We start from the raw sequence: 10,524 nt of genomic DNA on the forward strand, positions 1-10,524 counted from the left end.
GCTGCATGACCAGGGTGAAAATCACCTAATGCCTCTGAGTCTCAGTTTCCAAATCTGTAGATTAGAGATAATAATATATGTAGTATATAACTCAGTGGGCTGTGAGACTCTAAAGAGCTAAGACATGTAAAATGTTTTGCAAACTCTAAAGTGTCATATGAAGGTCAGTCATTATTAGCATTTTTCATTATTATTATTTTCATTATTATAATTAGATGATCTCTTAGGATCCTTCCAGTCTAATCATCTATAAACTCCCTGGGAAACACACACACACACACACACACACACACACACTGCAGAGACAGTAACTTCATTTTTTTGAGAGAGTAACTTCAAATCATTTGAACTGAAACCATTCCCCCCAATAATACATATCACAAGTCATCTATGCCTACCCATGCAGGGTTCCTTTCAGCCACATTCTCCCATAATTTTTTAACAGGGAGTTCACCTAACAGGATAGGGGATTTCCTTTAGTTCTCTTAACCTTGCATGGATACTGATGGAGCACATAGACTATCCACTTATCTTCCCTGTTGACTGGTCCATTTATTCCCTAGTCATATTTTTCACAGATGTTCTTTCTACCACTTCTCCTGTATAATTCCACATTTGTGATCAGTTGCAGCCAGCTCATATTCACCATCTACCTCTCCACTGCCCTTTGGGTCATCCTCAACTTTATATTTTTAGAGACCAGTGGTCCATGTCTCACAGCCCTACAAAATTACCAGGAAAAAATAAGAATGTTAAAAAAAATAGACCTTCCTTTCAGAGACAAGTTTGGAATGATGGAAAAAAATGCTCGTACCATTTCCTAAAGGCAATCTAGCCCACTTTCTTCCTCCTGCTTTACTCTGGACCCAACTCATTGTGACTTGCAAAGTCTGTTCCAGATATATGTATTCATGGATTAGTTCCATAGAGTGTCCATTTCAACATGCTATAGATATTCTTTACTCATTTTTTTCTTGCGTGGATAATTAGACCTACTAACTTCTTTGTGACTATAGATCTCAGACAGTCTAAACAAATGTGTACATGAATGTATATACTGTGGTTTTGTCCTGAATCTGTGATTTCATTGACATAGAGAACTCTCAGTAAGGAAAATCCCTCTACCAATGCAGAACAGCATCTGGTTTTCATCTTGTAGTTTAGAGAGTTGCCTGGGACAAGAGCTCAAGTGATTTGTCCAGGATCTAATAGCCATTCTGCACCAGAGGCAGGACTTGAACCCAGAGGCAGGTCTTTCATACCTCGAAGTCAGCCAGGGGTGTACTGGTAAATGTTTAAGAACTGGTTTTCTGAGGGAAGAATGGGAATGTACACACAATAAGCTTTTATGTTTAATCTGCATTGTTAACATTTTCTCCATCACTTACTTAAGTCTAGAAATCAACAAAGCAATAAATCAAGCTGTGATTTATAGTGTTTGCCAATTCCTGAAATATAAATGCTCACACTGAAAATTTAACAATTGGTTCTCACAAATCAGTTAGAACTGGCTCTAGCACATTCATGAAGCTAGATCTCTATTGTGTTATACTGCCCCCTCTCCTTCCCCACTCCGCCTCCATTGCTCTCTCTCTCTCTGTCTCTCTCTCTCTCTCCCTCTACACACACACACACACACACACACACACACAGACAAATACACATACATACACCCCTAAATCCAACATGAATGATATCACTGCAAGAGGAATAAACTTGTACAGAAAATCTCAAGTAAAGACAGAAATATTTGCATTAAATAACGTATGTATATAATATTATCACATCCATGCATGCTACTTGTTATAAATGTCTCTATCTTTGAATGAATGAAACATTTATTGTGCACTTAATATGAAATCTCTTATTCAGGGGTATTTCTCTTGCAGTTCTAGCATACATGACAAACAATACTCAAGTTATAATTTGCACACACAAAATACTGGGGTGTAGAGAAGGTGTATTAAAAATATGAGAAGGGAGATATCACTTGAAGGTGAGGATGTCAGGAAAGACTTGATGGAGGTAGGATGCCTACAATGAATCTGGAGGGAAGAAAAAGCTTTCAATGAACAGAGATACAGAGGGAAAGTATCTGACATAAAGGAGGACTTGGGTTATTGTACTGAGACTGGCAAGGGCAGAATGGGATTGCGCCAGGATTACACATCTGTCCATTTATACTGTTCACATTTTGGCATGTTTTTTGTATTATGTTTCCCCGGAAAGCAGAAAGCTGTGCTTTGAAAGGATATAAGACACACAGATGGGTAAATTTTTATAAGAGGAGAAGGAGTCAAGGAAGTTACTGATTCATACAGAAAATCAGGATTGCCAAGAGGTAACAAATATCTGTATGGCCAAGGTGGGAGGAAAGTCTACTAAAATAGGAAAAAAAGAAGCTAAAACAGGAGTCAGGCTGAGACAAAATATGTCAACTTTATGGTTTCTCTGAGAGTTAGTCCTGAAAGAAGGACTAGCTCAAGGCAGGGTTTGGATTCTCTGAGCAGGTAGGACTGGGAAAATTCGGAACCTGTCAACCCACCTCACCCCACCCCCATCCCTTGCCATAAACACACATATGCAAACACACACACATTCTGTTTATTTCTATGTCTCTCTTTCTGTCTCTCTTTCCTCTTTTTCTCTTCCTGTCTCAATCTGTCTGTCTTCTCTCTGACTCTGTCTCTGTGTGCATGTGTGTGTGTGTGTGTGTGTGTGTGTGTGTGTGTGTCTGTCTGTCTGTCTGTCTCTCTCTCTCTCTCTCTCTCTGTCTCTCCCACCCCCTCCTCCAAAAGCAAAGGGAAGGCTTATTGAAGGGTCGAATTTCCAATCTTGAAGAGATAGGAGAACATCAGGCTCAGCCTGGCATCTCATAGACAGGTGTGGCCTTCATTCTGAGAGGTCACAGTTTTCTGAGGAACTGTGTGTGGGAAGTCATTTAAAAATCAGATGTGTCCATAGTTCACCATCTGCTGTTAAGGAAGATCAATTAAAAGGGGGAGGAAAACCTGTTGACAGGTTAATTATGGTGCCAAAGCCTCTGTGGGCCAACCAGAGAGTTGTCCATCATTAAAATAGCACCATAACTTGGCCTTCAGGAAATGAACCTGACATTCATAAGAAAATGAAAAAGAAGCAGAGGGAGAAAAGTGCAATACGTGATACCTCCCCCTCCATAACAGCTAGTGCCCAAACAGGTTTCTGTTGCTTTCATCTTCTTTTCCTCACCAGAGGGGCTGGGCCGATTGGATCGTCTCCACAGGCTTTTATCATAGCAGTTCTTCCTGGACCCAAAGACCAAGGGAATCAAGCCACCTTCCAGCACAGAGCTCCTTTCCTGTATCAGTGGATAGATGAGGTTGGAGTAAAAGAATCCATTTTCTCGATGTCTTCCTAGGCTGTGCTAAATTGACTTGGCTGGGCAGGGACTTCACTGAAGGCTAGGTCCCCCTGGTAGGGAATAACATAAGCATTATTGGCTCAAGTGGCGGTTGGGGTTGGAACTGGTAAAAATCAAAGGGCTGAGGAATCCAATCCTGGAATGGGCTCAAAAAATATAAAGAGTCATATTTGATCAAGGGCCTAGCCTCTGGTGCCCACTCCAAGAGGTTCATCCATTCTCACTCCTCTTAATATTTTGTATGTGAACATAGTTGGATACAGTGAGTTTTCCAAAGGCAAGAATACAGAGAAGTTGGGCTTGGCCCCAACTCTGCCTCTGCCTGACTTTGGGAAAAGTCCTTTGGGACTTTGGGAAATCATCCTTCCCTGCCTTGGATTACTCATTCAAAAAAATGATGGTAGTTGGAGTAGATGATCTCAAAAGATACCTTACAGCTCTGAGGCTTCTTCTCACTTTAGAATGCTCTAATTCTATGATTCTTTGTAGGGTTTTGTTTGAAAATTGTGGTACTGTGAAAAAGAGTATCAGACTGATTATTGGGATCATAAACTTAAAGCTGGAAGGGTCCTTAAGGCCATCTAGGTCAACCCCCTCATTTTCCAGGGAGGAAACTGAGGCTCTGTGTCTTGCCCATGATTATACAGCTAGTAAGCAGCAAAGCCAGAATTTGAACCCAAATTTCATGACTCCAAATCTCAACTTCTTTCCACTGTACCACTATTCTTCCAATGAGGAGGTGTGGACATTAGTCTGGAAACTACCTGAATGACCTTGGGTAAGTCATGAGAGAATCTGGGCCTCAATTTGCCAGATGGAAATAATAATATGCGCTCATCTACTTCACAAAGTTGGCTTAAGGATCAGGGATCAAGAGTCAAAGAAGCTCTCAAGGAGAGATGACCTGGGTCAACCCTCTCATTTTGTTGTCATTGTCGTTCAGTCATTTCAGTCATGTCCATCTCTTCATGACCCCATTTGGGGTTTTCTTGGCAAAGATACTGGAGTTGTTTTGCCATTTTCTTCTCTGGCTCATTTTATAGATAAGGAAACTGAGGCAAACATGGCTAAGTGGCTTGGCCAGGGTCACACAGCTACTAAGTGTCTGAGGGTGGATTTGAACTCAGAGAGATGAGTCGTCATGGCTCCAGGTGGAGCACCCTAGCCACTGGGCCATCCAGCTGCCTCCCTCATATTTACAAATGAGGAAAATAAGAATGACAGAGGTAAAAATGACTTATCCAAAGTTACATAGCCAAGGAGTAGTACAGAGGGAAATTGAACCCAGGTCCTCTAACACACACACACACACACACACACACACACACATTCTGTCTCTCTGCCTTTCTCTATCTTTGTATCTCTATCTCTATATCACTATCTTGAAATCCATGGCTCTTTCCACTGTATTGTGTTGTTTACAACTCTGGTTAAACAAGTATCTTGAAAAGTCTGAAGCACTGTATGAGTGTAAGATCCCAGGAGCCTAGATTTAAAGCTTGAAGGCCCCTATCAATCCAATGAACCCATTTTACAGATGAGGGAAGGGCAGTGACTTATAGCTGGTATGCAACAGGCAGGATTTGAACCCAGGTCCTCTGGCCTCAGAGTGAGTTTGCCTTCCACTGAAACCGTCATTAGTATCATTGCTGGGGATGAATAATCTTCAACTACATGGCCATCATCCCACATGCAAGATCCCTGGGCAGAGACAGTCTGCTCAGTTGCCAGCAGGGGGCTTCTGGAACAGTCTTATTAGCTCCCTGGACCCCCACCTAGTCCTAGGAAGCTCCTGCTCTCTGGAGAAGGAGTGGTCATCATTCTTCATCTGTTTTTATTAGGAGCATAATTGTACATTTCCCCGCTTACCTGCAGTGATTAAAGAGCATCAACATTTCCATAATGCATGGCCTGGGAAGGCAATCTGGGGCTCTGTGCCTCACTTCTCATTGAAATGATGTGGCACCAAAAAGCTATCTTTCATCATGTAAAAAACACTAACCATATTGCAGTGTCTCTATTTTCCACGGCCCAGGAGATATTCGTGTGATAGATCATATATTTGCCTGAATCAATATTTTCCTGACACCAGGAAGCACACCATCCATCAGGCCCATTTCATTTGATAAAATCCTTCTGTGTCACTTTTACTCAAGCTGATGGGATCATAGGCCCTCTTTCCCCACCTGATGGATGGTGTCCGGAGGAATTACTACTCCATAAATTACTGTCCAGAGAGAAGATCCCCAGGAACTCCAAAAACCCACCTGGCAGCTGAATAGTGAAGAGGCAAGGTATAAAGGTTAAATAACTTTTACCCAGGAGGAAACAGAAGCCCAAAGAAGTGTGGGGACTTGGACAAAGTCATAGAGCTAGTCAGGAACAAAGCCAGGACTAGAGGCAGAACCTGGGTTTCTTTCCCTGCAAATCTTTCTACTTCTATATCATGCCTTCCTAGAGTAGGACCCTCAGAGTTTAACCGAAAAAAGAAGGGGAGAGGGAACAAGCATTTCTAGAGCACCTACTCTGTTCCAGGCACTGTGCTAAAGTGATTTTTTGAAAATAAATATTATTTTATTTGATTATCACAACAACCCTGTGAGGTGGGTGCTGTCACTATCACCATTTTACAGTTAAGCAAAGTGAAGCAAACAGATGTTGAGTGACTTGCCCAGAGTCACAGTGCCAGTAAGTATCTGAGGCCAAATTTCAACTCAGGTCTTCCTGACTCCAGGCCCAGTGTTCTATCCACTGGGCCACCAGGGATCCAACGTTCTCCATATTCCATGTGAGAAAACTAAGTCCCAGAACACTTAAGACTTTTACTATATTTGCTCATTTAAAGATCCATAAAGGACATGGGAATGGGACTCTGTGATCTTTTTCCCCAGTAAACAGCTGATATTAAAAGATGTTGGGAGACCTTGGTATCAGTGGCACCTCATCATCCTCAAACAAATCGAAATGCAAAGTATGACAATGTAACCTGCCTCCATTTTGCTCTCCTGTAAGTCTAAGGAAAGGCTTCAGCAATGAATCATGGGACTATATTGAAGAGGCAGCTTTCTGTTACTAATAGGACAAAACCACCTTGAGGCAAAACTAACCAGTACCTTTTATGACACAGAGTTTGGAATGCAAGAGGTCTGAGCTTGCATCCAACTCTTGAGGTACATGTGAGAAGCAGGCTAGAGGGATCGTAGCAAGAAAGAAGGTCATTAATTGTGACCCAACTACACTAAAAGCTAGCAGAAGTTTAAAAGAATGAATGAGGTTTGTGGTTTTCCCCTTTGGTTCTTCTGTTTTTAGCTAAATTAGAGGAAGCAATTCTGTCCTGCTTGTTTAGAACTCTAATACTCACTCTCTCTCTCTCTCTCTCTCTCTCTCTCTCTCTCTCTCTCTCTCTCTCTTTCTCTCTCTCTCTCTCATCAAGGTATGTCCTAGGACAAGTATGGATTTACAATCTAATTCCATCATATTTGTAGGAATTAGGAATGCTGCTATCTCAATATGTTTAAGGAGATTGTTGAGTCTCTTTATATAGGAATCATTTTCTGATTTATTTTCATTTTTCTATTGAGCCAAGAATCTTCCTCCAAAATTCACATGCTTGAAAATCCTTCTTAAATATTTTTCTGTGGAGTTAGGCATCATTCTACTGCATTGTCTTGTCTGCTGCTTAAATGGTCCTGAGTATTGCTAGCAAGGAAGGGAGAATCACTCCCTGAGAAGTCACTTCTTAGAAAATACCTGGAGGAACAGTATTGTTGAGAGTGCTCAAATATACATCTACTGAGCATTCTGTGCTTTGCCACACCTGAACCTTTGTTCACAAAATTTCCAATGTCTGAAAGCCTCTCCTCCACGATCCTGTCCGTACCTATTGAAACATTACCCATTTTTTAGGATACGGTTCAAATGCTACCTCCTCCATAAAGCTTCCCTGATCCTCCTTCCCCAGGTCAACCAACATGCACCAGCTAAACTGTTCCCCTCTCTCTAATATCATACTACAGTTTGGTGTTCTTATGCATTCATTGTGTTTTAATTTGTGTAACATTTATCAGTGTAGATGTTTATAACTAGACTATAAGTACTTTGAAGGCAGGAATTGTTTGTTTTGGGGTTTTTTTTAAATCAGCATCACAGAATTTCACAGTTGAAAAAAAACTTAAGAGACCATCTAGTCCAGACTCTATCCAAACAAAAATCCACTTTATGGTATAATTGTCAAGAGGTTATCTAGCCTCTACTTGAGGATCTGAATGATGAGAAACAACCCACTATCTTTCCTGGGTTGCTGGTGCTACTTTGGGACAACTTCAATTTTGTCAGGAAGATTTTTCCTACATGGAATCAAAATCTGCCTCTCCCCAATTTTCATCCATTGCTGCTAGCTCTGTCCTTTGTGTCCAAGAAGTCTAACTTCTCTTTCACTTCATGAGTCTTTAATTACTCAGAGATAGTTATCATGCCCTTCCTAAGTTATTAATTCTCCATGCTAAGTATCCCACTGCCTTCATCTGATCTCATATGGAAGCATTGCAAGGTCCTATGCTACCCTGGTTACCCTATTCTGAATATTCCCTAGTTTATCAATGTCTTTCTAGTAAAATCTTAGTGCCTTGGCAATAATTTACCTTTCTGCTTCCAGTGTTGTGACCAGGGAGAGCCCAGAGTATAATCAAAAAATGTAAGGGATTTAAAAGGAATCTTTTTACAACCCCACAACAATGTACGAGTAAGTTTTTAATCAACTGGAGAGAACTGTAGGATCTCAACCAGTAAAAGCAACAAACATCACACAATAAACATCTTGTATTTTGCTGAGAATTACTCATTCCCCTTGAGCCTCCATAGAAAAGACACAAGCCATTCAACCATTGAGGAGTAAAGGCTTTAGAGCACTTTGTGGAGGACATCCTTCTACTGGAAGGAGGGAACTTTGTCATCTCCTTCCCATCAGCCATGTCATTAGAGATCCTATAACAATAGGCAACAAAGCTTCCACATGCAAGAGAAGAGACACACACTTAAGGACAAACATTGATACAGAGTCAACCTAGAAATGAAACATATTTATTACATCTCAATGAATATGATCCCCTCATAGCAGAGTGCCAGCTATGAAACCAAGAAAGAAACCTACATTAGAGACCTGACAAGCAAAGATCCTGCACTCAAGGGAAACTATGGTAGGACTTAACTAAAAGAGAAAGGAATTGCAGGTCCTGCAATACCAACAGTTATGAATTATCCTTTGCCACATGTGTATAATACACATGTCTCGTTACCGTTATTTGTGTCCACTCTTTCCATTAATTTTATTTGTATTTATGGGAGGCAATGTTTCAGATCTGAGGGGGAAAATGTTTTATACTAACTATTCTTAGGATGTCACCTTAGTAAATACCTTTATTAAATGTTAATTAGGGCGAAGTATGGCGGCGGCGGGACCTGCAACGGCGTCGGGGTTGTTCCCGCCCCCGTCGGACCGGCAGATCGAAGAGGATCCTCAGGCTGCCGCCGAGGCACTGACAAGAGCACTGGAAGAAAAACCAGATGATATAGAATATTACTGCCAAAGAGCTTATGCCCACATTCTTCTGAAGAATTACTATGAAGCTGTTGTAGATGCAAAGAAGTCTCTTGGACTCAATCCAAATAATTCCATAGCTCTGCTAAGGAAAGGGATAGGTGAATACCATGAAAAAAACTATGCTGAGGCTCTAGAGAGTTTCACAGAAGGACATAAATTAGATGATACAGATAATACTTTCAACACCTGGATTAAAAGGTGTCAAGAAACTAAAAATAAAGAAGTATCAGAACCTGGGATGATTGTACAACAGCAAACCCAGCAATCAAAAATCAAGTATGACTGGTACCAAACAGAATCTCAAGTAATCATTACACTTATGATCAAGAATGTTCAGAAGAATAATATAAATGTGGCATTTTCAGAAAATGAGTTGTCTGCAGTGGTGAAACTTCCATCTGGAGAGGACTATAGTTTAAAGCTTTCACTTATTCATCCTATAGTACCTGAACAGAGCACCTTTAAAATACTTTCAACAAAGATTGAAATAAAAATGAAAAAGTCAGAGGCCGTAAGATGGGAGAAGCTGGAGGGACAAAGAGATGTATCCAAACCCAAACAATTCACACCAGATTCAAAGCACACGTATCCATCATCCTCTCATTATACAAGGAATTGGGACAAATTAGTTGGTGAGATCAAGGAAGAAGAAAAGAATGAAAAGTTAGAAGGAGATGCAGCTTTAAACAAATTATTTCAACAGATCTATTCAGATGGTTCTGATGAAGTGAAGCGTGCCATGAACAAGTCATTTATGGAGTCTGGAGGCACAGTTCTGAGTACCAACTGGTCTGATGTAGGTAAAAGGAAAGTTGATGTTAATCCTCCTGATGACATGGAATGGAAAAAGTTCTAAATAAATCAGTTTGCTATCAGTGTATTGAGTATACTCACCTAATGTCCACTGTGTCTATATACATTGCATTCTGAATTTGAGAACAGAATATTTCCTTTAAAAATGATACCTCCTCTACTTCTCTACTTTAGAAGTTGCTTTTCCTGCAGTTATTCTAGGTGTCTGATCAAGTATGAAGTTCACGTTTTATCATTTCTGTAATTAAGGGTTCCAGAAATTCATTTGTCTTGTTTTCTGCTAGATAGATTAGTTCTGTACTTCTGTAGGGAGGGGAAATCATTCATTGGATATCTAGGATTCTTGCCTTATTTTTGATGCACAGTGTTCACTTAATTTATTAGATTTGGCCCCCTTGGGTGAACATAGGTTTTTTTCAACTGATATGTTACATTGTGTTTGCTTTTTAACTCTGCCTCTGAATGAAGATGTAAATATACTTTTTCTATGAAAAAAAAATGTTAATTAGGTCTACCGGCTGATTGTTAAACTAAAGCATATTGGAGGGGATTCATGAACTACAATAGTAGGATCAACTCCACATAGAGTTAGCTTTAGAACCTGAAGTAGCAGCCAACTTCTGGGAGCCAGCCTCCTAGGTGCAGTGAGAATTAGGGAGTACCTCATAGTATAAGAGATTTTGTCAGTATTCTCTAATACAAAATGGAA

General features: G+C 40.5%; 1 protein-coding gene across 1 annotated transcript; it reads left to right on the forward strand.

The window, feature by feature from the left end:
• Nucleotides 1-8,840: 8,840 nt before the first annotated feature.
• Nucleotides 8,841-9,895, forward strand: LOC118845574 (protein SGT1 homolog). Its single transcript, XM_036753550.1, has one exon. The coding sequence runs from the start codon at nucleotides 8,845-8,847 to the stop codon at nucleotides 9,856-9,858; it is 1,014 nt and encodes a 337-aa protein (XP_036609445.1). The 5' UTR covers nucleotides 8,841-8,844; the 3' UTR covers nucleotides 9,859-9,895.
• The last annotated feature ends 629 nt before the right edge of the window (nucleotides 9,896-10,524 follow it).

This window comes from Trichosurus vulpecula, chromosome 4 (genome assembly GCF_011100635.1).
Source record: "Trichosurus vulpecula isolate mTriVul1 chromosome 4, mTriVul1.pri, whole genome shotgun sequence".
In the NCBI taxonomy this organism is placed as follows: domain Eukaryota; kingdom Metazoa; phylum Chordata; class Mammalia; order Diprotodontia; family Phalangeridae; genus Trichosurus; species Trichosurus vulpecula.

Coding starts and splice junctions, on each gene's coding strand:
- LOC118845574 (XM_036753550.1), top strand. CDS start 8,845: ATGGCGGCGGCGGGACCTGCAACGGCGTCGGGGTTGTTCCCGCCCCCG.